At 41.7% G+C, this 27,200-nt stretch overlaps 1 protein-coding gene across 3 annotated transcripts in view; it reads left to right on the top strand.

Annotated features, from left to right (window-relative positions):
* The window catches only part of TTLL5 (tubulin tyrosine ligase like 5), a 125,792-nt gene that overhangs the window by 59,348 nt on the left and 39,244 nt on the right, over window positions 1–27,200 (top strand). For all 3 annotated transcript variants that reach the window (XM_038180219.2, XM_072038437.1, XM_072038436.1), the window contains 2 exons: window positions 599–789; window positions 12,910–13,058. In XM_038180219.2, coding sequence (XP_038036147.1) covers window positions 599–789; window positions 12,910–13,058 — 340 coding nt within the window. The remainder of the gene's footprint in view (window positions 1–598; window positions 790–12,909; window positions 13,059–27,200) is intronic.

Genomic DNA, 27,200 nt, shown 5'->3' with positions numbered 1-27,200 from the left:
ATATAGGTAATACCGGTGCAGAACAGAAAGCTGTAATCCCCCTAAAACCTCTAAGAAGTATGATACCTGCTTTTTCATCTGTGATCAGCAGGCTGAGAAAGAGTCTGACATACTATTAGGGTGGATCCAGAGAAGGGTCACAAAAATGTTCAGAGGGCTGGAGCATCTCTCCTGTCAGAGTTGGGGTTGTTCAGCCTAGAGAAGAGAAGGCTTTGGGGAGATCTTCTTGTAGCATTCCAATACCTAAAGAGGGCCTGCAAGATAGATGGGGAGACTATACCCTCTTTACCAGTGTGTGGTGATAGGAAAAAGGATAATGGTTTTAAACTAAAAGACGGTAGGTTTAGATTAAGTTTAAGGAAGAAACTCTTTACTATGAGGGTGGTTAAATACTAGAACAGCTTGTTCAGAGAGGTTGTTGATGCCTCTTTCCTGGAAGTGTTCAAGGATGGGACTTTGAGCAACGCAATCTAGTGGAAGGCATCCCTGCCCATGTTGGGGGTTGGAACTAGATGAGTTGGAAGGGACCTCAGAATCATAGAATGGTTTAATCTTTATGATACTGCTAACTAAGCATGACCAGATGTTTGTTTGGTAGGTTTGTGCCATCGCAGTCCAGGTGGACAGCATGTGGGCCCAGCCGGGATGCACAAAGATACAGAAGACGCTACTTCTCAGGGCAAACGTTACAGCCCTAGTATGGTAGCAGCAGAACTGCAACAGCTGGCAGAAAAGCAAGCAGCTTGTCAGTACTCCCCACCAAGCCACATCAGTCTCCTTACACAGCAGGTATGTAAGCTGCAGTCCCTGTGACAACAGAAAAATCTGTCACAAACTTCTGTGTCAGCACTGAGCTGGGATGAGGTATGCTGGAAAGAGTAAATCTCATGAAAATTGATTTTTTGTCATGTTGTTAATTGGAAGTGTTTACATTGACCAGAATTTTGATTTTCTGTGAGATGACAAGAACATTGCTAAAGTCCTTTTTGTAGAAGAAAGTGAGCCTGGGCAGAAGATTAGAAAATATGTTGTGAAAAAATAACAGACCCATGCTTGGTCTTATTAAAAAAAAAACAAGTCTTCTCAGATTTGTGTTTCCATGACAATTGCTTCCTCATTCCTGAAGTGTTCGCTTCTTTGTGACAAGCAAACAATGAAGACCTCAGAAGGTAGCATGAAGTGTAGATTTTTCTCAGTGACCTTGATACATTTTTGCATCGGGCTACACACTATTTTATAGGCTTTGCTTCTATATTGAAATTCAGAACATGGTTTGGGTTGTGTTGGTGGTCTTATGTCAGAATGAAGAAGGGGATTAATGAATCAATGAAAAGTTTAGAGCTGGGGCTCTGTCCAGCAATGAGTTTCGTTCCCAAGCTTGCATCTATTTGGCTCTAGACATCATTCTCTACTGTAATTCTCTAGGCCATGTTTTAGTAATAATCCCTCTAGACAGATTAAATCTGAAGCCTGCTTAGTATGAAAATGTGGATAGTTTAGTTGAGGACAATTTAGTTCTATTCTTTTAAGACAACGTACAATCTACAATTAAGGCAATTTTGTAGTACTGCATTACCTTCCTATGTGTTTCTAGTCAGGGTACTCTGAATTGATGCTTTCCCTTTTTTACTTTTCCATTTAAGCCTCTTGAAATATCACAGTCTTTTTAAAGTAGAAGTATTTTAAAACAAATTGTCATGAAAACCCCTGGAGGAGATCATCACTTACCAAAATAATAAAAATAGTACAGTTGTTTAAAGCCAGTCCAGCAAACTGGAGTTAGTGTACCTGGTTTGAAAGTACCTGACTGGTATGAAAGTGACTTGATATTTGGATTTAATAGTGTTTAATGGCAAGATTAAGACTATTGATTGTTGGGTGTGGGGTGGGGAGAAAAACTATTGAAAATATTACTACTGCTGTGGGCTTCTGCATTTCCAAGGGCAAGAACTTGTATGTGAGTTGGGTGCCTTTTGACTGTGCCTTGGTTCTCTGTGTTGTACCCAGCTGTGTCTTGGGAGTGGGGGTACTCTAATCCAATGCATCCTTCCAAGAGCAGCTGGGAAGCTTGTTTTCCATTCCAGTTCTTGTGAGAATTGCTTCTACTATCCAAGTACTATCCTGGGTCTCTGGGGTTCCTGGGAATGTAGCCTCAACAGCTGTGATTTGAATGATTTTGCCATTCTGGTTGGGAGTCCATCTCCGGTTCTCTAATCCCTGCTGTTGCTCACTGTTTCCTATCCATGCCTGCAGCCCCTGCTTCACATTTTCTCTCACACTCCTATATTCTACCGTCTGTATTAAATGAATTTAATTTAAATCCATTGGCTACTGAAAGGACAATGTTCAAAGGGCAAATTTTATATGTAAGTAGCTGAAGAACTTTGAACAAATGTAACATCTGTTTTCAGAAAACAAGATTTTGTGATTATATCATCCGACTGTCTTGTCAGTCCTCTCCATTTGCTTCTGAAACACCAGATGGGTGACTTGTGTAACTGTCATTAACGATAACTGCAGGAAAGATGTTCCTTAAGGACACACCAGAGAATGACAGCCTCAAGTTAAGTTATGAAAAATAAATGTTCAGTTTTGCAAATGAATAATACACTGAAGCTGCTAGGGAGAATCCTTATAGTTAAACATAAAGCTACCATTCACTGTTAACACCTTCTGAGGAGTTTTATTCCATTTTATTTACTTTACACAGACTTACATGAAGTCTAATAATAAAGCCAATTGTGAGGTTTTGAAAAACAGTGAGGATTCTGTACCTCCATCCATATGAAATCTTTAAAACACTTCCTGATTTTTGAGTATTCACCATCTAAGTTCAGTACTCCATAGTACCCAAAAACAACAAGGTGTTCCTCTTGCGAACTCCCACTAAGTCCTGTAAGCACGTAGTGTGGAGATATCAGTGGAAGATATGTGCCATCAAGGGTCCAGTATTATCCTGATAAATTCCTGGCTAATGCGCTAATAAGGAGGCATCTGAGTTACAAAGGTCACAAGAAAACAAATATGCAGTTGAGAAACCCTGTCCAAATCCCCTGAGATTCAACTAAATTTGTCTTAAAAAATAGAACGTTCTTATTTCCTTCATGAAAATGTTGAGAGCGTAGAAGTACGAGGCAAATGAATGTTTCAGTCAAGGGCTACAAGCAACTGCAGTTCAACTGTACCAGTGATGTTTGGATTTTTGACTAACCAAACAAAATGCATGTATTAATTAGCAGTGAACAGGACTAATTTGGAACTACCTGCAACGTGTGCTGCATCTTGCTTCTAAGTTACTGGCTGTAGGGAGGTGAGATCTTGGTGTCACAGGGAACAGGCTTGTAAAAGACGTGGTTATTGGCCAGGGAGATGTTCAAGGATGCCAAAGAAAACAGATTTTCTTTATTCTGCTATTGGTAGATTATTAATGTATTTGGGATATAGTCTAGGTCTGTGGAAACAAGTCTTGGAGGATAAGGGCATTAGAGAGATTACATTTCCTTTGTATTATTTTTTCTTCACTGTAGTAAATGTATCTTCTTTCCAGGTAATGAAGTTAGACTCCTACCAGAAGAAAAGATAGGATAGGCAAAAAAATGTTTAGTGAGGCTCCTGTGGCTGGATGTTATGAAGAAATGAAACAAGAGAAGCGACAAAGTTTCTAACAAAAGGTGTGGTTGGTGGTGTCATTGTTACAGAAGACAGAAATGTAGCAAATATACTTTTCTGTAACAAAGGTTCTAAAAGTTTCCATTAAATTAAAGTAGGGAGTCTTACTCCAGAACCAGATGACCAGGCACTGAAACAAATTAAAAAAAATAATAATTCACACAAACATAATATAAACAAACAAACCACAATCACCACCAACAAAAACAACCTTCCCATGTCTTGGTCTGTTATAATTCTTTGAACTGAGAAAAGTGGCAAGTTGTGGAACTGAGCCTTGTTGTTTACACTTACAAAAGAGTTTTTGGCGATCTTTCAGCAAGGACTGTTAAGCCAGGTGTTTCAGGGTGAGGGGTATATAGATTGGAAACAAAAAGGAAGTAAATGAGTATCTGGCCACTTTTCAGCACAGCAAGTGGCTAACTGAAGTTAGAAAATACAGAATGCACAAGCTGGAGTGTAACATTAAATTTGAAAGGAGGAGGTTAATAATGACTGGCAAATTACTACCCCAAGTGTGAATATAAAAGCAAGTTATTGCAAGGTAATATAGGGTGTGAATTTACGGTAGATTAACTGCTCTGTAGTGTTCATCCATGTGAACACATACTTGTGCAGCTTATGTTTACTATGTGAGGCAACTCTTGTTATCTTCTGTATAAAGTGGGCTAGAAGTGTCCAGACGTTCATTTGCTGTGAAGCTGTGTGTGCTGTAAACTTGAACTCTAGCCTAACTCTTGGAATTTGTCAGTATATCTGTATTCTTCTGTTGATTATTATGAGAAAAGCAAAGAGAAATCTAACTTCATTAAGTGCAGCACAATGCTAGATGAAGTTCAGTGTTTACAAACAACCGATTGCATGATGAGCAATAACCTCAATTGCATAAAATAACAACAAACAAAAATAATTGCCTGTTTTAGGAACAGGATAGGAAATAGTATGCAATTATGTGGAAATTAATACATTCCCTCCCTCAAATTACAGTCTACAATTCTGGTTGCCGTTTCTAAAGTGAATTTAGGAAAATATCTGGGATGAATAGATGAATGACTGCAATGGTTAAATACATAATGCTATTTTCACTTCCCCATTAAAAATGCAAGATAGGTTGTTTAGGAAGGAAATAATATGAAGGAATTATACAGAGCAGTGGATGACAAGGTAAATAACGTTGATTTTTATTCATGTTTCTCATAATAGAAGAAGGAGGGTATTCAGTTCAGTAGGAAGACGTCTGACTAAAAACTGGTAACAGTAAATAGCTACTGTCACAGAACATGCTTATTGTCTGAAATGACCTGCAACAAGATGCCATTAAGGTAAAAAGCTTAACAGGATCCAGAGCTAAACTGGCTATTTATGTGGACAAGATGAAATGGAATAATTGCCTCAGAATAATACTCTTTCAGATTGTCCAGAAGTTTTGCTTGTTTTGTTTGCCCATTGCCAAGCATGAGCCTAGGACAGTAAGAGTAATATTGGAGAATGAAGGCAGATACGTTAGTGAATGTGGGAATGAAGTCTGAAGATACAATGAAAAAGGCTTACTAAGCTGTATTAGGGACTGAATTGCGTTTGTTGGCTTGGCTTGTAATACAAGGTCCTCACTGGCTCCTATGCTACTTCTGGACAGCTGAACTAAGGGTTTTTTTTTTGGTTGTACCGACTGTTAGTGATTGGTCTTACCTGATGAATTGGTGGATGAAGGCTGTGACAAAAATAATCTAGACTTCTTTTTCCTCTGCTGTGTTCCTTACCAGGCATTAATCCCAAAGTCTGTACTTAAAGTGTGTTTAGCATAAAATACTTATGTGTGCTTGTATTGTAGGACTTTCTACAGGGAGAATGTTAAAATGCACAGCACGTGTGTGGATCTGGCACCAGGTGGCTGAATCCTGGATCTGTATATGCTTTCCTTTGTGAATAGCATGCTACTTCTCTCTGAAATACACCATAAGGTAAAAGGAGGGTTTTCTCCTGCGGTGCTGGGTCTGTGTGAGGTCCCTATCACTGGCTGGTGTGGAGGGGCTGCAGCTGATAGCTGCCAGGCTGGAGTACTTTATAGTTATTAATGCTAGTGAACAGAAGAATGTGTTGAATTGGCCAGCTTCACTAGGAGGAGGAGGAAGAGAAGGAGGAGGGGAAGCCTTGTGGGAGCTCTGCCCTTCTCTGTGAGGAGGAGAGTGAGATTTCAGGACCCACCTATCATTAGGAATAGCTCCAATTCTTCTAGCCAGGGAGTTCAATCATAGGGATAACATCAGACCACCCAGGCAAGGGCTAGACCCAGCTGTCTCCATCTCAGCTATGCAACCAGTCAGTGCCCAGAATCTAGCAGCTAGGATTCCTGCAAACATGCTGACGGGCCCATAGGAGGACGGGGCGCTCACTTCATTCTACATTTTTCATTTGGACAGAAAGTGGAAACTAGGACGAAGGTGAGTTTACTGAGCATTAGGACAGTGGAGAGGAAGCGAGGAAGAAATGGAATGGGCAGTTTGCCGTGCCCCGGATTGCCTTTGTGGGAATTGTTTGCCACTGGAATCTCAAAATGAAAAGCTTCAACTTAACATCAGTTACAGCAAAACTTGAACCCGTATCATTCCTCCTCTGTTACCCTTCTCAACTACACAGCTTGGTACCCTGGCCTGCATTGTCCTCAGCAGAGGAAAAGTGTCACAAAGCCAACTGCCAGTGTGTGAAAACCCTATACAGGTCCCAGTGGTCATCACTTTCAGTTCTGGACCTGAGCAGTGCAACATGGTGACTACAAAGACTGCAATAAATACTTTCAGAACTTAGGGGGTATTTTCCCCACCAATTTTTATTTTTTTCCTTTTTTTTCTCCAGTGTTAGTCCCTTGCTTTGACTCAACTCCCTTTATCTGAGTCTTAGTCTGATTCGATTTCCTGACATAACTATTTGGTTGGCTTTTACTTTTACACTGATAGAGTGGAAGGGAATTGTAGAGGAAAAAGGCATCTTGCTCTGTAACCAGGAAGAGGAGCAAGAAGACAGGAGATGAAGTCTGAGGTCTTCATCTCAGGGCCCCATCTCCTCCTCATCCCCACACTGCTGATGCAAGATTTAGAACTGCTTCTAAGACTACTGACTTGTAGCATCAGCAATACTACACCTGGGTACAGCAGAGGCTGTAGGAAGCAAAAATGTCAGTGTGGTTTCTGCAGAGCAGGGGTTGAACCCTTTTGCTCTGGGACTCCAGAGGGACTAGGAGCAGAGGCTTTTGTTTTGGTGCAGCAGCATTTGCAGATCTAAACGGGCCAGGCTGAGCAGTTAGAACTCATCTTATGGGAAAGATTACACCCTGGTCTTCAAATGTTTGGCAGGACTATGTCTTATCAAAATCACTCCCACTGGGAAGTTTTGAGGCAGAGTGTGTCTAAATGAAAGCCTGACTTTTTCAGGAGGAGGAGGAGAGGAGTTCAGTCATCCACAGCAGCAGTACTAACCTTTTTTTTTCATTGTTAAGTGGATGCATACGCTGGAGACACTACAAAGGAATTTGCAAGTTTGTCAGGTTTCCCAGGAATGTCTCTGGCAGGTCTTTGTCTGGAACATTTTCTGGAGACTGGAACACTTGTGCTCTGTATGCATATGTATATCCTGTAAGCTGGTAAGCTCAGCAAGCAGCGAAGGAATGTCACAGGCCTTTGGCCAGATTAGCCTTGGTACACACACAGTTTTCACACTTCCCAGCCTGCTGTTAGCCCCAGTTCTTCCCTTCTTGCTGGCTGCTCCTGCAAATTCAAAATTGTGCATGAAACGAAGCTGTTTTAGTATGGGGTGTGGTCAGCAAGCTGACCTGGGTCACAAGAAGGTGGCCCTAGAAAAATGTTTGTATTGTGTGGTTTCTCCAAGGAACCTGCAGTAGGTGTGTTCTGTGCCACTGTTCAGCCAGTGGAAGTGCACGTGTTTGAGATTGTGGTTTGGGGTTTCCTTTGCCATTTCAGAAAAGAGCACGTTAAGGTCCACTGATGTTTCCCATACTGGGATTGCCTGTTGGATTCCAGCCTCTCAATATATTAAGGAAGATGGACTGCAAGGCAGATGGACTGTGCCCAATAGCTCTAGAAGACCTGGGTGCTTTGTTAGACCACATCGTGTGGGCCTGGGCTAGATCAAATGTACATGGGAGCTCTGTGGTGAAGCCAAGAAAATGCAGCACAAAGGCTGATGAGGGGACTGATTAATATTGAATATTTATGTTATTGCAGTATGTAGTCAGTCATCTCTGAAGGCTGAACAAAGAGAAATATCATTGAAAGAATGTAGCAAAATACTTCCTTTTTTTTTTCTTTTTTCTTTTTTTTTTTTTTTAAAGGCAAGTTGTTAGCTCTTACCCTCAGTTCCTGGGGATATAAATATTTCAATGATCTCAAAAGCTCTGGGGGATATGTGTCTAAGGAAAGCTTGGCAGGTGAAAATAAAGTCACTATGCGAGCCAGGTAATGAAAGAAAAGAAACATTTGTTTTACAAGCTATTGGATATAAAGATGGCATTGATGGATGGAATGGATTAGTAACTAATAAAATGGGAAATTAGGGATTGACTGGGGGGTCTTGAAGAAGTCAGAGTGAGCACAAAGGAAAAAGTAGATCAAAAGACAAAAGAGAAGATCCCACAAATGATTAGGCATTTTGCATATTTTTCATTAGTTTTCTAATGGAATGATTCCTTCTTTGAGCTTATGATACAGTGTTATCTTCTCCTATCTGAGGCATCAAAGCTTAAATGTTCTGGTCTGATCATAAAGCCAGTGCTCTTCTTTCTGCCTTACATGTGTCTTACCATGATCCCTGTCCAATCTTTCTTTAAAGGAAAAGGGTTCCTCAATGAACTATTGAACCAACCAACTTTGAAACTTACTGGTTATAGACATTGTGCCAAAAACTGTGACATTAGGTCTCTTCCTGTTTCAGCCTGAGATTTTCATCATACTGGAGGTTTTTCTGGAAGGAATGAAGTAGGACTATGATCACTGCATCTTTGGTCCATCTTAGTTTTGATCTTTGAAATATGTCTTGACTGCCTGGATCGGATCCTTTTTCTTCCTCACTAATCAGGAAGACCCAAATGGAAATCTGAGATGTGTGAACTGGAGAAGATGGAATTGTGGCTCCAACTAGAAGAAATAGCTATAGATTCTGTAGATCTTCAGTCCTCAGCACATTTTTTATAGGTAAAAGGATATGATTGGCCTCTGGCAGAAAAATACAAAAACTGTCAACTGGGGAGTGTGAAGTAGGCATTTTTTGTATGGCATTGCTTGCTTAATGTTGTAACACAGTGACCAGTGAAACTCAGGATCTGCTGTTCAGGATGTTGGTAATGAAACTTTTAAAGACATTTTTCCACTGCCAAGAGGGGCAGAGTAACAATATCTGATGATTATGTGTCCCTATTCATGCTGCTTGGCTCCTGCAAAGCAGCAAGAGAAACACTTGACCTTTCGCGAACTTTTTCCTGAATCCTTGACGGAATCTGCAGCGCTGTTTTTTTTTTTTTTTTTTTTTTTTTTTTTTTTGTCATTGTTAACAGTTGCTACTTTGGAAAAATCAGAATGTCTGCTGCTTTATGCTTTAGCCTATTTGAAACGAGATCAAAATGAAAATGATGTGTTTTATTCAAGTTCTTGAATATGAATATGGGAAACTTGAAAGAATGGTGTAATGTAGATTAGGAACGTGAAAGATATTAAGCTTCTCTTCTGACTTTTGCTTGTGATTTATTTTAAAGGTTCTTTGTCTATAGAATACTGTTTTTTAGAAACAAGTTCTATATTGGAGCTTTCATTCTTCCTACCTATATTTGAAGATTTCTCATTTGTAATTTCAGTTATAAAGCAGATTAACAAAACTGAACCCTTCAACTCTTGTATCTGGCGCTTTTGGGTATCATTCTCTGATCTTGGTTTCAGTCTTAAATTTATTCAGAAATATATTTCTCTGAATAAAGCAAGACCATAGAGACCTGATTCTTTTAAGCTTATGCATTTCTACTGTCAAGAGGGCAAATGCATTGCTCACCTTGAAACACTTTATTAAAAATAAACAACAAACACACTAACTTTTTTTTGTTGTAGATCTTCATGAATAACTATCTTCCTTTTGAGCTTCACAGCCTTTCTTTTTTGGTTGTTTGTTTGTTTTTTGTTTTCCACTACTGCTATGCTGCAAGCTTCAAAATATATGGAGTTTTTGGTATGTGCTTTGGTCCAGGTACTGTGCATTATCTTCTAAGCCAAAGAAATCATTGATTTGTTGCTAAGTATTTCTCTTTTTACGAAGAGAAGAATACCGTTGCATCAGGTATACAGGAGGTCTAGTGTCTGGAAAATGAACCCACTCTGTGCAGATGTGTTGGGGGTCCCTCGGCAATCCACCAAAACATCCTGGCGAGCTAATTATAGCAGCTGGAATGTCTCAGCACATGGCACAGTATCAAGCAGTAACACCCATCTGGGTGGGCTGGCTGCAGCTAAACCTTACTCTCTTGCTGGTCTTCCCTCCCTCATTCTGAATCCCTTGCCTGTTTTTAATCCTGTTGTAATTTAAACACCTGTCTCTCTGGAATGTGTGAAATGTCCCTTTACCTATGCTAAGTTATCTGCTCACCTGCTTTGGTTGGAAAGACAGCTTTCAAATAAACAATGATACAGTACGAGAGAAGAAAGCATACCACATTAATAGAGCAGGGGTGAGTTGGTAATTCATCAGACTAAATGCGTCTCGGTATCAGGATGATGAGGACAGAAGATTGGATAAAGTTATCCTATGTTCACACATGACTGTGTTTGCAAAGTTGTGATTCCTGTTGCTGACAAGCTAAGAATTTTATAGATCCTATTTCACTTACCATGTTGGCCCCTGCCTCATTTGCCGTTTTTGCCTTTTTTTTCTCTCCATCATAAACAATTTGTGGCCAGAAACTGTTAGGTATTTGTATGGTGCCTGGCACAGTTAGACCTAGATCTAATTTGATTGTTTTTATTGTTGCAATGAAAAGGCTTTATATTAAAGTCTGCCCAGTATGTCCCACCGTAAGACCTTGTTTTAAGATCTTAGAGGTTCCCTCCACACTGAGGATTCTAAGCTGAATTTCTCTGCACTTCTTGAGTACTGAGTCTTGAGACCCTTTTCTCCTCTGTTTTCAGTGGCCTGGTCTGTGTTGGGCTTGCAGCCTGGCTGACTTGAATGCAGAATAAGGAGAAATTCCACAAAGGTGTGGAGAACAGCTTGAACAAGGGGTCTTGTAAAATTTGGACCTGGACACAACATGGGAGAGGATGCTGAGAATTATTAGGGTGAAAAGACAGAAATTGAAGGATGTGTGGTATACGTGGTCCAAAGGGGAACCCAGGTGTTAGGACTGTATGAACAAATAGATTGGCAAAATGAGCAGGCTGGGGAGGGGAATAAAAACTAGAACAACTCGGATAGGGTGCGTGAGCAACTGGAAGAGGAACTAAGGACAGAAGTGTGGGGAGAAAGATCAAATGAGCTACTCCTATGGAAAGTTCCAAGGTCAGGAATGGTGTGGCTCAAAGGCCAGTAGTAGTGTGGACGCCAGCGCTGGAAGTTAGGAAGACTGAAACTGGAATGAGCAGAAAAAGGAGAATGATGTATGAAGTGTGGAAACTGGGACTGGATGAGAAGAACAATGCACAGACAAGGAAGACTAATGGGAAAGGATCGAACTGGGAATGGATGAGACAGAAGGGGCTCCTTCTGGAGACATGGGCAGAAAAATAGCATGCAACCATAATAATTTAACTCTGTCCAGAATTTGAAGTAGAAGTTAAGCATTCTGAAGTCAGGAAAAGCTTAGATGCCTTGTACTACAAAACCACTGAGGGGGTGACAACCTGTTGTGTTTCCAGATCCAATGTTAGTTCACATTCCAGAGTTCAGTCAGAGGATATGAAGTCTGCCGGCCTGCATAAGACTGTTGTAGGTATGAGTGTAGTATTATGTGATGAAGCTTGTATACCTTTGTTTTAGTACAATTTCACATGAATTCTGGTAAAAGAGTATTGTTAAGATAACAAAGCTGGGAATTCACAAACTATGCTTGAGCATTTAAAGGAAGTTAGGTCATACTTGAGTGACTTAATGAGCATCACCTTTGAGATCTGGAGCAGATGTAGGGCTAGTCTTCAGGCTCTTCTTTCTGGTTGCCCTGTGTCTCACAGGCTATGTGCTTTCCAGTTACCACAGAAATGAGCAGGGGCAGTACAAACAAGTCTTGTTTAGCATGCAACCTTAATCTAGATGCAGAACCAGGTCTGTTCTCTGATCCTAAAAAAGCAATATGTGATCTTGTAATTAAAGGCAGTCAACCTTTATAGTGTTTTGTAACCTTCATAAAATGTTTTTTAAATATAAACCATCATTTACGCTTCTATAATAGATACCATTGCCTTATGAATGTAGTCTCTCTTCAGTAAACCAACAGGTAGAGTCTGCTTGTAGAGTTTGTTCTTTTTAGAAGATGAGCAGCACAAGGAGAATGCTCAGAGAAAGAAACAATGGAATGCATTTTATATGCTTAAAAACACATTGATACTTGCTTTGCAGTTTGATGTAACAAACGTCTACCAAACATGATTACAGGCTGTCATTAACTAACTTGTATAGTTACCAGTGTGAACACTTTGAAGGTGGTTTGGGTGAGAAGTTTTATTCATGTGTGGTGTAGTTTGATACTACGTTTTATATCCAAGGTATATCTCTGTGCATAGATGGGGAAGGTAGAGAGGAGACAGATGTGTATGGATGGTTTGGTGACACAGCTCATGATGAAAGGGCAGATACACTGAGCCCTGCTCAGAAAGAGTAATATAAGCATCTAGCTTTTGATTGTAGATTTAATCTTTTAATGTAGAGTTAATTTTTACTTCATCCTTGTTATTTGTTCCATGGCAGGAAATGCTTTTGTGCTTTAGGATTTTTGCCCGATTCTTGTTCTCATCCTCCTTTGTGCTTCTGTGAATGGAAGGATTGTAGTTTTAATGCTGGTATGTGAATTCATCTCAAGCATGGTTGCTGTTGGTGTCATCTCTGGCTCCTTTATGTAGCTAGCAAAATTCTTCTGCATCTGAAGATTGACTTCTTTAGCAGTCTTTAGTACATACTCTCTCCAGTTTACTTAGTGTCACCTTTTGTTTGTTTCTTGGCTTTTAACAGTTTCTGATGTCTTTTTCTTTGCCTCTTCAGTTAACAAGCTTAAACTTGGCAAGTGGAGCTGTAAGCAAGGGGAATGCAGCTGGGCCCCAGAGCTACCGGTCAACAGTCAACAGGAAAGGGTCACTGTGGGCTGTTCAGTCAGACACTCATGCAGCTGACAGAAGATCTTCAGCAGTCAGGTAAGATAAAGCTGGTGTTCCAAATTTTTGAAGGGGCATGTATGGCACTCAGGAGCTCATTCATAACTTGTGTTTATCCTCTTGCTCAGAAGATAACATCTAAGGGCCAAGAACCAGTTCTTTTCATGTCTATCCTAGACACTAGGCCTGCAAAACCGAACTTGTTTCCAGTGCTGGCAGGTTCATGGTGAAATAAGGAAATAAATGAACATGTGGAATGGAAGGGAAATGTCTGTTTCTCTTCCCTGATTATTTCTTATCCTGGTATTTGTGAGTCTGGGTTCACTGCTGTTGAGACATGCAGAGTACAAACCTATTCCTGATACTGCAGAAATCACCACCAAGGCCTCATCTTCATGTATTTTCCTAGAATATCAAGTTTAAGTTGTTCAAAGATAGAGTAACATCCTGTAGTGTTATACTAAGTTTTCTTTTGTGGCTTCCTTCTGCTCTTTATTAATTTTGGATATTGGAATTTTTGTGTCTGATACACTCATGGGACACAGGGCAGAGGACCATGATTCTGCAGTTAGAAAAACTATTCTTTCTGGGACTGAAAGAGCAGCAATATTTACTCCAAGGATTCTGGATCTTGGAAGCTAAGAGCAAGGTGAGCTTGCTGCAGAAGGCTGGACCTAACACAGGCCCAGAACCGCTTGGGATTTCTGATTTCTTCCTTTGCCTGAGTTTGCCTTCTTGTCCTTTTAAATAGAATAATGAGGCAGGGCTTCCACAACACAAGTTTAGGACTTTAATTTGCTGTGTACATGAAAATACTGATTCTTGCCATTGGTACCTGAATGCTACTGGAAAATGGAGGACAGATATGCAGTACAGAAGGAATACGTGACCTGGGTGGTCATCCTTTCCCAAACGGGTCCTTCAATAGGAGGATTGGAATGGGTTTTGGAAAGCTCAAGTAAAATTGTTCTTATTTCATCAGTCACTGCTTTTTGTCCTGCCTAGAGAAGAGGAATGTGAGAAATGAATTCCTGGCCTGTTTCTGTTCCAGCACAATGTTTGCCTCTGGGGTTTGGAGTTATTGAGAGAGGTGGTGATTCTGTTCTTGGAGCTGAGCCAGGGGAGCTATTACCTAATCCAAATAAACACCTATCCAACAGGTGTAAGCTGCCTTCCCCTTCTACACAGTTTTAGAGAGCAGCAGCGTGCAGGCTGGCCTGGAGCTTCTGTTCGTTTCTCATCTCTGCAACTCTGCATGGATTCAGACATGGCTGGAAAGAAATTACTCAGTCAAAATCTTCTGTTGTGGATCTCTGTGGAAGGCATTGTAATTACCACATTTTTCTGAAACCATTTCTGTTATGTCACTACCTGTAGATCTGACAGCCCAATTTCTAATGTCCAGAGCTCCACTCTGAACCATTTCCAGAGCCGTGCCTCATCTAGCATTGTATTTGTAGTTCAGTGAAGAAATTTGTTTTATTTCATACAAAGATCCAAAATACTTCAGAAGCGTCTGACCACAGCTGGTGATTCCATCTTCAAACTTTTGATGAAACATTTGGGCTTTCAGTACTTGAGTTATTCTGTTGTTATTCTCAGAGCAAGACAAAGAAAGATATCTTAAGAGCCTTTGTTGAATTATTTTATCTTTGTGGCTGCTTATGTCAAATGGCCAGAATTTGCCGGGAGTTAAAAGTTTTACATAAAAATGGAAATGAAAAAAAGTAATTTTTGAGGCAGTGCTAGATTCCATGAGCTGTGAACTTGTATTTAATGAAAGAATTCCAAAAGGAGTATCGAGGTTATATATGGGGATGGCTATCTTGTGTTGCAAATGCCTTTTTTGCTACTCAGTCTGTTACATTGGAGCTCAGCAGTTCACAGAGGGTCATCTGATGGGTGTCAGCCTGTGCTCTGTACTAGATGACTGTTTGAAGAAAAGCTTCCTGTTTTGTTCCATTGAGGTTCTGGTCTATCAGTTGTAGAATTCAGCAGGGATGGAAATATTTTGTCAATGGGTCTCTTATCTGGCTTGTGCTTGGCTCCAGTTCAAACATCTGCCTCTGAAGCTCAGTCCCTACAGCTTTTGTATGGCTCTCTGGTAAATCTGAGCCATCTTAGTGCTTCTGAGGCTTGAAAATTTGATTTTGATGCTTTTGAGCTATGGGATTCAGGCTATTAATGACAAATCTTCCTCCTCTTTAATTCCCACTCTCCCAGTACTGACTTATCTAATTTTTTTTTTTCTGAACAGAAGTTAGATCTCCATTCTTTTGTTGAATTCCTTTGGCTGTATGAGAAGGGTTACCCAATCAATAATCTGCTTGCCAAGAGGCAAAGGAGATCTTGAGTTTGTAATACACAGAGAACAGTTCTGGATACATTAAAAAGTTATTGTACGAATCTGTAGTGCTGTCCCTTTTGAGACTTTTTTGTTTTAGTCACTTTCTTTGAGCTTTGTCTCTATTCCCACTCAGCTTGTGATTTAGGCTTTTGCCATGCCCCGGACAAAGAAGCCTGCAGGGCAGTACAAGAGGTGAGATGTTCCGAAGTTGCATTATCGTAATAGAGCTGTCCGAGGCCCTCTACCATGTTTGTAGCAGCCCAGCTTTTATTGCCCTTTGAAGCTCCCTGCAGCTATACTAAATCTGCTCTTTCATTCTTTAACCCTAGTCTTGAGGGCCTTATTTCAGTTCTGTCTCATCTTCTCACTCTATCAGGCAGGATTTTCACTTATTTACTTTCTGCTGTAAAGGCATTAACATGTTACAGTTACATGTTTTGTAATTTAAGATTACCATTGATAATTTTTACAATATTAATAATGTAACCTAAGGACAACAAATATGAAAATGATTCCTTATTATCCTTTGGAACTCATGTCCAGACATGGATACTAAGACCTTACTAGAACTGGGGCATTGAGCAGCTCTTGAAAGCATTCTCAGTTGCACGATAAAGGTAGAAAGTAGTGTTTAAGAGAATGAAAGTTGTTGTTCAGAACCTAAACTAATTTCTCAGTACCCATTGGCAAATAGTTGCACAATCACTAGTGATGAGGATGGTCGACTTTCCTAGAAGCTTCTGTCACTGGAATCTGCAGCTGCTGTGTCACTTGTTTTTGAAATTCTCCTCAAAGAATCACTTGGACTCTGCAAATCACTTTCTGTCCAAGACCTGAATCAAAGCTAATGAGTTTTTTTTTCTAATTGGTACAGATTTCTGTGTTTTCAGCAGGCACCTTGGATTCAACAATAGCCACCCTTTTCCAGGTTCACCTTTTTGAACTCATACAAACAGTCTGTTGGCAAGAACTCAGTGGTGATTCGGTCACTGTTTTCCCACACCTCTGTTTCATTAGCTTCTTGTTCTTTCATGACATCTTTCTCAAAACTAAAGACAAAATCAACCCAGCTTAGCATATGGTTGCCTTGGATCTTCTGACAGATTTATCTAACTTGGTCAGGGGAGGCAGGCAAGCAAGCTTCTCTATCACCATTCAGAGGGCAGAATGGCAGTCCAAATTATATCAGGCAGCTTGGGAGGGCTACTGCAGTCAGAAACAAAGGGTTCTGCTCTTCTTGTTGTTTAACATGCTCAAAATACTTCTTTGCTCACACATTGAGCCAAGGTGCTCAGGTTCATCAGAAAATGACGTTTTGTTGGCAGGCACACTAATCTGGGTTATACAGTATAAAATCAGAGTTTAGATTTTCTGATCTAGGAGTATATAGGTTGAATTCACTCTGTTATCATTATTAATAGTAGTAACAACTCAGAGCATTGTGGGCTGTGCGCATATAGTGGCCATATGTTCAGGTTCCCAAACAGGTTCTATTTTGTGTATTTTCATATTTTTTTTTTCCTTGCCTGGAAATCTCGAGTGGGATGGGAAACTAGAAGATTCCGTGCAGACGTTTGTCATCTCAGGCTTTCAGGAACCCCAAACCGTATGCCTCAGGTCTGAAAATCCTGTTTTTCTGTGTCAAAGGGGTAGCTTGTTTTACATAAAGGGAAGGTGAAAGTGGCTTCACTATTTGCTCAATTTTTTATTTTAAATTTTCAAGATGTAGAAGGTAAAATATGAAATCAGGCGAGTGCTTGGACCTTGACTAGACAGGATATGAAGAGCTACGAGTAGAATCATACTAGAATAGCCAAGGGATGTGCTAATGTACAAGGTGGTTCTCACAGTGCTAGAGGGTGAGAAGTTGATGGGATTGTCTTGTTTTTTTTTGCAAGACTCGTGCTAAGGTGGGCTTAGCATGGATCTTGCAGCAGGGACTCAGGGAAAGAGCTAGCTACATATAGGCTTGCAGCTAGAAGTAAGGAGGAGAGAATTCCTAGTAATCTTGACAGCTAATGACAAGTTTTTGTAAGAATAGATCTCTTTCTCTTTGTTGCCATGCAGTTCTGCATCTGAAGGGTTAGTAGTGACTTTACACTCTTCCAAGTTGCTTGATTCAAGCTCCTTGCAGTCACTTGCCAGGTAGAGACTGTCCATTCTCTGTGCTGTGCCCCGCTTGCCAAGTATGCTTGCTCAGCAGCTGGGTGCAGGCTAATGTTGAAGAGTCTGTGCTGTACTGATACCTCTGGAGGAAATGAAAGGAGAAAACAGCAGGCGCTGAGGGCTACAGAACAGGCCTTCAGTTTCAGGAAAGTCTGTGCTGACCTTACACTTCCAGCTAGGCAGCACAAAAGTGCCAGAGCAGCAGCAGACCAAGACGACTGAGTGCAGTCCTGTGCCAGCACTGCCATGTGTCTGTTCCTTCCTCCTGATACAACTTGTCCCCTTCACTTTCCCTCTTAGAGGAAATGTCTGATTATGAGCTCAGTCTATCTGCGCTACACTGCATTTTCTGCAGGCTTCATAATTACCATACAGTCTTTTTCATTCCTTCCTAGTGTAAAGATGTTGCTTCTAATACCCAGCACTAGCAAAATGTGCTGTCCTCATTCTTGCTGAGGGGCAGAAGAGTCTTGAGCATGAAGCAAATCTAACATGGGTTATTCTAATGCTGCTACCTTTGATTCTTCTCTGTTGCTAAAGCACTGGGAGGGACCCCAGCTCACAGTGTCCTTTCATGCTGCTGCTTGCAGGGATGAGAGCTGTATTAGGAAGACTTAGGAAGAACAGTTCCTTTTCAGCCAGAGTGGCTATTTGCAGTAGGGCAGACACATGAGGTTGATTCCTGTTTCCTGATTTCTTTCCCTATGTCAGGCCTGTCTTATTTTAATGCCTAAGTTAATTCCATTCCTTTATTCATGATGGAAGAGTAAATGAGGATGGGTGTAGTGATTTTTCTTTTTTTCTGTGACCAGTCCCCTGTCCACTTCCCCTTGGCAGCTCTGTCGTATGACATATGCTTGTGGCCCTTGAGAAGCAGCATTTCTGACAGTCCTGAAGCTGTGGGTTGATCTATTATCACCTCCTATTCAGAGGAAGGATGAGGAGGGAGGGTGAAAAACAGAAATGCTGCCTGTAGCTGTATGTTCTTGCAGCTCCTCCTGTCTCTAGTTCCTGCATGTTCTTCCTCCATCCCCACATATTTGTACATGTAACAGCCTTCCTGCCCCAGTAACCTCTTACCTTTTTTTACGTGTCTCCCAGGGTCACTGGTGACAACTTGTTAACTGTGGAAGTGAATTGGCTGACTTAAACTTCAGAAGTACGTGGCTTGCCTTGCGTTACTTCTTATAGAGAGAGATTTTGGTCGCGCTAATGAAACTTGTGATGGCAGGTCCAATTACTCTCCATCCTGCTTGGAAATTGCCCTGAGCCTCCGCACCACGGGTTGGCACCGTCTTGAAGGATCCCTGCTTCCCACAGCCAGGCCTTGGCTCTGGCTGCCTGGAGCCTCCGGGAGAGGAAAGGCGGAAAGCTCGTGACTTGCCCAGACAGTCTGAGGCCTGGCCCTGCAGCCTCGGCTCCCCAGACGCTGTTGAGTCGGACTTGGCTGGCAGCCGCCGCGCTGTTACTTTTCCGAGGTAATAAGTGAGATTAATCGCAGGACCCTTTCCAGAGGCGAAGGGGGTTTGGGCTGAGCGCAGGGAGAGAGCGTAGGAGCCAGTGCCGGGGCTGGGAGCTGGAGGCGAGAGCTGGGGCCTTGCAGCAGGGCAGAGCAGGGCACAACTCATGCGAGCGTGGCCTCTGCTTGGCTGCTGCTGGAGGCTGCTCTGGAGCCGCAGCCTGGGGGCCTCCCTTGGGCTGGCTCCAGCTGAGCAAAGTGGGCACAGCGTTGGCATCGCCTCCACCTGTCTGCTGGGCCCAGGGAGATGGGCTTTTTGCAAGTAGTTCTAGTGATGTGAGGGGACAGGTTTCTCTTCCTGCACCCGGCTCTGACTGCATGACTTCCTTTCAGAGAAGGTATGACAACCTTTCCCATTATTCCCAGCGAGCAGGCCATGTTGGTAGGTAGAGGGGAGCGACAGGGGTTTCATACCTTCCCTGAAGGCAGTGCTGCATAATGGTTCTTGGTTTTCTCGTTTCAGCTGCCTACACAAACTGACCTTACCCCAGCGTAAATGTAGGATTTACTATGCTGGATTGGGCTGCTAATCTTTTTGGTTCTCCTGTCCTGTGTTTCAGAGTAACTATCACCAATGTCTTCAGTGAAAGCAGAAAAACTTTTTGATTGGCAGTAAAGATATTCCCAGTCTCTAGGGGAAGCTTGCTTTTGCCCCCCAGCTGCAAACAGCTGACTTGTAGATCTCACCATATTTTCTGTTCTACATAGTCTAGCTGTGGGTGTTATCATTAATCATATTTTTATTTTCTGGGAATATTGTTGCCTCATTCATGAGCTGTAGCAGTGAGTTCCACAGGTATATTCCATATTATGCAGAAGTTTCCTTTTTAATTTTCTGGATTTTTTCCAAATTTGTTAAAAGTCTCTGCCCCCGTATTATGTGAAGGCAGACAGGAATGCTTGATTTATTTTCTGCGCTATTTATTCTGTATGTTTCTATCATCTCCCTTCTTATTTGTCTCTCCTAAACTAAACAGTCCCATTCTCTTCAAGTTCTAAATGGAAATCTTCCAACCCTCTAATAATTAGCTCTCTGTCTTTATGGAGATGACAAGAAACGAAAACAGCACATCAAGTAGGAGTAAAACATAGATTTTATGTGACACTATCATTTTTAACTTTTATCTCTCATAACTTACATATGCTTACACCTTGCTGGCTTCTGACCATACTAAACACTGGATTTTATTATTAATATGCAGTTGTTTTTCTTTGACTGCTGCAATTAATATAAAACTGAGCAACAGGTATAGGCAGTTCATGCTGATACAATTCTTTTTTTGATTCCTCACCCATGAACTCTCCTCTTCCTGGCTTTTAGCTGCCACCAGTGGATTTTGTTGGCTGTGATGGAAGTCACATGCTGTTTTCCGTTCTAGTAAGCATTTAATTTAATATAGAGCTTGTTGAAACCTTTTAGTGTCTTGCACTACTTGTCTCATAACCTTGCCCCCAGCCACCCCGATCTTAGATCTCTTTGAAATACCCTGTGTAGGTCCTAGATATTTCATATTGCCAAGTGATCAGCAGATCTCCCTTTTCTCTGCATTTAGTTAAACCTCCAATCGCCATTACAATAGTTTTATAGTGGCATTCAGAGGGTTAATGTGGCCGTACCTCTCACTTTGGTAGTTTGTGGGGAGAACTCTGCTGCCCGCAGCTTTCTAGGAAAGAGGGAACCCCAGTAGCCTGGTGCTCTTTGGGGGCTGCTCTGCCCAGAGCACTCTTCCTTTCTAGAGGAGCTCTGAAAGGGTTACAAGGGAGCCTTGGCTGTTTCTTTGAGCTATTTGGAAAGGACGGGCCTCAGACAGCTTGGCAGGAACCTGGGGCCCTGTTTTTTCCAGCCCAGCCCTTCCTTCTGCACGGAGCTGTCAGGGAATCCCACGAATGTCTGGTTTCTCCCCTTTCTTAAGTTTTTCAGCAATATTTTTATCCATTCCTGGCTCTTTCTCGCACAGGGACCTCAGTTTTTGTCGATTGCTTTGCCTTGCAGGTAGTGAGATGGAAATGAAAGCCATGCTACCATGCCACAGCCATTGGAATTAGTTCACCGTTGTGCAGCTGAGAAGGGCACTGGGAAGTTTCCCAGAAGAGTGTCCTTTCTGGCATTGATCGTAGGGCAGGTCCATCTGGCCTAAGAACAGAGGGATTGAACGGGCCCATCTTTGAACTGTGCTATTCCTGTGGGTCACAGCGAGGCACTCGAAACCTCCAAGCTGCATGTTCAGTATCCTCCCTACCAGACACACGTTTGTGAAAATGGAAAGTCCCTTTGTAAACCAGTCTTCTGACGGACAAGACAGGTTAGCAACCTTTCCTTCGTTTGCCTCATGCTCTCCAGGGCTTTCCTGAGGCTGAACTCTGTGAATATTTTGTGTTTTGGAGGTTTCTGGGTCTGCCCTATACCTTTTCACTTAATAAATAAATAAATAAAATTGCGTAGAGGGTGAAAATAAAATATGTCTTAGTGTTAGAAAGAAGGTTTGTTGAAAGCTTGGTTACTGGTAAGTGCAAAGGTCTTGAAAGGTCTCTCTGGTGTTGGAGCTACTGGTATTCTATAATCTCAGGAAGCCTGTCAGATGCTGGGAGCAGGGTGTGATCTGAGATCCATGTGGAAAGCCTTTCCAGAAGGCAGCCCTCGTGGTGCAGTCCCTGGACAACTCTTGGAAGTCAGCAGCTGAAGAGCCTGAAGTCAAGTTCAGATAAAATCAAGTTTCAGTGACCAAGTAAGAATGCCAGAGCAGGAGGTAGCAAAAGGGGCCAAAGGCTTTTCCTCCTTCCTGTTAGGCTTTGTTTTGGGGCTACCTTCCCTTGTGCAGTGAAGTTTCCACCACCAATGCATGTTCACATTTTCCATCCAGCCCAGGCTTGGCTTACTCAGGGTGAACACAACACTCTTTTTGGTGTTTCATCCTGTGATATAAACGGGAATTCCCTTCCAGGAGCACAAAGAATTCCCTTTCGTATCCCTGAAAGTGTTAGTCAGCCCTTCCTATGAAGATCCTGCTTTGTCACCTAATTTTCCCCACCTTTCAGACTGGGGAGGTTTTGTAGCTGACACAGGAGTTTGTGAATGTATGTGGTTGGCTTCGTGACAGCCTGTTATTCTCCGGGGCTTCTCTGGGCTGCAGGTATCAGTCAGCAGCTGTTTGTGAGCCATGCAGGGCTCCAGCATTTAACAAAAACCTCTTTTGAAAATAGAGGAGGAGGGGAAAATAAAAGCATAAAGAAGTTGGGAAGTATTTCAGCTCTCCTGTGTATGTGGTGACAGCTTTGTTGGAGATGCTGTTCACTAGCTCATAGGTGTTTGAAGTTGTATGTACATTGTGTAAGCTGAAGAAGATGGGGCAACTAGAACTCCATGGTGGAATGCCAGATTTTTGTTTGGGGAGTAATGTGAATTTATAATACTGAGTAACACTGGTGATTAGTAGTATTTTCTTAGTCTTTACCCAGCGCTGTATGCTCTCAGACGGTGAGTAGTTTGACCAAAATGTTGTGGGCAGGAGGATTTGATTGGTGATAAGCCAGAATGTGTTCCAGTGGCTCAGGAAGGCTGGATATTGGACTGTCCAGAACCAGCACCAATTGCAAAGATTTTTAAGTGCTCTGGTAAAGGTAGGGCCTGCAATGGCAGGATAAAGTAAGTCCTATATGGAAATACCGATGCATCCAGGGTCCTTTAGCACGAGCAGTTGTTTCTAGGGGTTTATTCTGTAACAGCAGTTGAAAGCTGGATATCCTCTTTTAGAGGATGGAAAAAGAAAACAAAACACCTCCACCCTCCCTTCATCCCCCAAACAACAACAGTCAAGCAAACCCACCAGGTAATGTTTAAAGATACTGCAGTTTCCAGACATTCTCCTGTTGCACTCTCTGAACTTTTTTTTAACATTTCTCATCCAATTACTGTCCACAGCAAACCAGGTGGGGAGAGGCCAAAGGCAGCCTGGCTGATCCAAGTCTACTGAAAGCTGGCCCTGGGACAATAGCCTTTAGTAAGAAGAATTTCAAAGTGAGAGGGCCTTATCAGAGACGCTGTTTGTTTCCAGCTGCTGGTATCCATGATGTTGCAGGGCTTCTTTGCCTGAGTTATAGATTGTATCTGGCTCGGTAAATGTCTTTCACTGCCCTTTCTATCTATCTGCTGTCTGGCACGTGGGACCTGACGAAAAAGTTAGTCCAAGAAGATTGTGTCTGGCAGTGCTGTGCATGCTACTTGGCAGCTGTCTGTCAGGGATGCTCAGCCTGGGCAAGAGTCACCCTTTTGAACAAAGCAGCTGTGGCTTATATGGTCTTAACCTTTTGTATGCAGAAAAAAGTCTTTATTTGGTTGTTACTGGGGGGGAAAAACACATTTGATGATAATCTGCCCTGTGAAGACTGTAGCCAGGCTGAGCTGTGCATGTCTTTAATGTTGGAAATGCAGTTTTGTCAAAATCTGTCTCAGAAAACTTCCAGTTTGGTAGACTATCTGAAGAGTCTTGGGTCTGGACCATCTTGTTTGTTTATCTGTTTGTTTTGTTGTTGTTGCTTTGTTTGTGGTATTAGGAAAATGATGCTGATGAGCAGAGAGGTGTCAGCTTCTCTTCAGTCAGTGTTTTGAAAAGCTGCAGATGCTGAGACCTGGAATGAAATAAGTTGGAGTACTTTTCCTTGCTGTTGCTGCTGACGGAGTGTAGATCCACAAGGAGGGAACGTTCATACCAGTGAAGGCTTGGCATGTGTAGAAGCTCTTTGAACTTTTACATCCACACTTCAGATTTTAGCCACAGGACAGCATAACTGGAATAATATTCTTCGCATTAGTCAGAAGGTCAGGTTAGACGCCCATGTTAGTCTTTTATAGTCCTGATGAATAACCATCTAGGATTTATGGCTTCTGACACTTACAAGCAATAATTCTGAATTTCAAATGAAGACTTTCCAGTACTTAATGAAGACAACATACAGCTTGCTGTGTTGTGACTTCTGTTTCCCATGGCTGTTCCCTGAAAGACCTGAAACTGTGGTTTAAGGAAAAAGCTTGAAGTAACTTTGGTTTGAAAGCATGTTTGTATTCAATATGTTTCTGATCTCAGCTCCACTAGCAGGCACTTGGCTGCAAGATTCTTTGACAGTCTTATGATGCTGAAGACTTGGGTTTCTCCATAAATACTTTCAGGTGGATGAGTAGTAAAGGGCTGTCCAATGTAAGCAGCCAACATGGTAAAGAGAAACACAATCTCAGTCACTGTGAGGAAAACAAACAGGGAAAAAGGTGTATGTGGAAAATCTAAGCACAGGCTCTAGAAACTCTCCAAGAACCTCTCCAAGAAGAGACAGTCAAGAGACTTTGCTGTTGTTCTTAAGATGTTATGCATTGATAAATTCATCTCCTTCTGGAAATAGTGTATGCAGTTCTTTTCTAATAATTTTCTCCATGAGAGTGAGATTTTGGTTCTTACTGACAGTGATCCCACTAGGATTCTGTTTTCAAAATTCCTTATCAAAATAACAGTGTTAGAGCTTATCCCTCATGAAACAAAAGGCTGCCCAGTTTTAATAGTTGGGTTATTTGGGTATATTTCAAGAAATTTAGATCCAATCCATTCTTATTTTTAAAAATATTTTGTCTTTCTGTTCAGGACTTTGTTTTTGCGTAACATTTTTTATTTTCTGAAGGTCACAGTCATCTTTCCAATTCTTTGTAAAATTCTGCTTTCCTGATGCTCACCTAAATGATTTAAATATGAAAGTATCCTCTGCTAGTAAAGGGAACTAAAGTTATGCACAGATTTCTAGACTGGTATGATGCATATGGGACAGAATGATTCATATAATGCAGTGATTTTCGTTACTGATGTTTTCTAAGTAGAATAAATTCTTTGTAAACATTATGACCTCATTGTGGAACCTGAATACATGAGCATAGATATCATTAGGCTTGTGTTATTGAATAGCATTTCTGTGGAAGGAAAGAACTGTGCTGTTGTTTTTTTCTTTGTTTGTTTGTCTGCAGGTCTCACTCGGAAATTATCTAAATTGCTGATATCACATAACTTCATACATTGTGCCACTTGTATACATTGTTAGGTAGCAAAACCAGGTAACACCTATTCTTTTGATTTACTTTCAGCTTTTTTTCTGGTGTCCACTATGAGAGGTTGCTTACTGTCTTACTCTCTGACTAGTCTCTAGAGAGCCATAAGCACAGTACACCAAAACTGGAAGATTATCCTCCTTGCAAATGTTACCGGGTTCAGATCAAGCCATCTGGAGGCCATGTTTGTCTTTTCACAGAAAATGAGCCTGTAGTTGTGTAGAGGTTCTGCTGTTTTGAGAAAAGCCTACTCTGTTTAGAGCATTGGCTGAAACAACACAAAAGGCATCAAGTATAAAGACGTGACATGTAACAGAGTCTTCTTGTTTGGACATTTGACACTGCTGTTGTTGTTTTCTCCTGGTGTGCCTTATCTGTGCTAGGAGGGGAATCTTGAAAGAGTGTTATTCCTCTAAGTGGCTGGGATATTTAATCTGGCCTTATAAGGGTTTAGCATCTGCAGCTGCATCTTTGATGTGCTCATGCTTAGCATTACATGCAATCACTCGGTGAAATTCCTGAGGTACTGATTCCATGGTTCCCATCTGTGTTCCTGAGTCTGGGAGCTTCTGACTAATTATACAATTTTCTCTGTAAGCTGTAGGAAACAATTCCATTTTGGCTCTAGAAAAAGGGTTTGGGTTGGACTGGAATATAGGATTGCATAACTTTTTTTCATCTTCAACCACAAATTCCTAAGAAAGTTATTGCATTTCTCTGAAGATACCTGCTTCTGGCTTTTGGTTTTCACTGTCATTAGAAATATTCAACACCCATGTACAGTCTAGAAGCAATTGAAAGCCTGCTGAGAATCAGTCATTAAGGCAACAAAGTTGTATCCCCTAGAGAACAGCATCATCCCTAGGTTTCTATCCTTCTCAAACCCCTGAGGGGGAAAAAAATGGATGTACTGTGCAGTTGTGATGACCAGCAGAGCTGGCACAACTGTAGAGTAGGCTCTTCTGGCCACACTGGAGGAGAAAGCATAGCAAAAATGTGTGCCTGCTCAAATGGACTGAATCTAAAGCCTTGTAGGTGCTGCAAATTAAACCAGTGCTTAATCTCCTAGCCTGCAGTTGTATGCAGAGGCAGAATTTTTGTGTGTAAGACTTCAAGTGCTAGGTGATCTAAATAAGTTTTTGTGCAACTCGAGCATCTGTTGCAAACAGGGTCTGACAGAGTGGGATCTTTCAACAAATCCTAGACAAGTCTGGGAACTGTCTCCTAGAGCATGCCAGTTCTTTGTACCGTACAATGTAACTATCTGAACATCCTTTTATTTACTTTCCTTTAATGACAGACTTTGTCTGTCATCAGATTTGGCAGTTTCCTGGAGAAAGATACTGCCAACTCAGATGAACGTGGGCCTTTTTCTGTGTTTTCAGTGGTGTAATCACAAATACCCTGTTAGCTGCACCTAATTGTGGTCCGTCAGCTGGACTGCTTGGTCAGCACACGCACTGCTGCCAGCTGGGGAAAAAGGGAGACAACTGAGTGATTTGGGGCTCTCCCACAATTTTCCACTGCAGCACCTGCTTTGGAAGCAGCAGTAGAACTGCCAAACATGCTGAAGTGGTTAAGTGTACCAGCTCCTAAAGAAGCTGAAGGGGAGGAGTGCTTCTTGCCTGATGGGTTTTCAAAGGCAGCTGAGACTTTGAAGTTTTGTTTTAGCAGCTGCCAGGTATGCTGCCTCAGCCTGGTGCAGCACTTCTGCCCCCAGCTTTGTGCGTTGCGTTCTTTACACGTGCCAGGATGGAGAGAGGGGAAATCAAATAAAATTAATTAAACCAAGAGTGTGCTTGTTAGCAATAGTGTTGCTTTATTGTACCCTTTGGGTTAGAGTGCTTCATGCCACAGTGAAGCACCTTGCGCTTGCTTGGGCCTATTAGAGTAATAAATCTGTTTCACTTTATTTTTCTTTGCTTTCCCAATTACTGTTTTCCTGCCTCTCTTCTGCTTTAGCTAACTATTCCAGCCAGGAAACAGTTAAATAGTTGCACCAGGACAGTGGTCCCCCCCTCAATAATCATAGTAATTTTAATGTTTTGTTCTGAGTTGGCCACATAA

Source organism: Anas platyrhynchos, chromosome 5 (genome assembly GCF_047663525.1).
Source record: "Anas platyrhynchos isolate ZD024472 breed Pekin duck chromosome 5, IASCAAS_PekinDuck_T2T, whole genome shotgun sequence".
Lineage (NCBI taxonomy): Eukaryota > Metazoa > Chordata > Aves > Anseriformes > Anatidae > Anas > Anas platyrhynchos.
The sequence above is the reverse complement of the archived record's forward strand: the minus strand, read 5'-3'. Positions and strand labels throughout refer to the sequence as shown.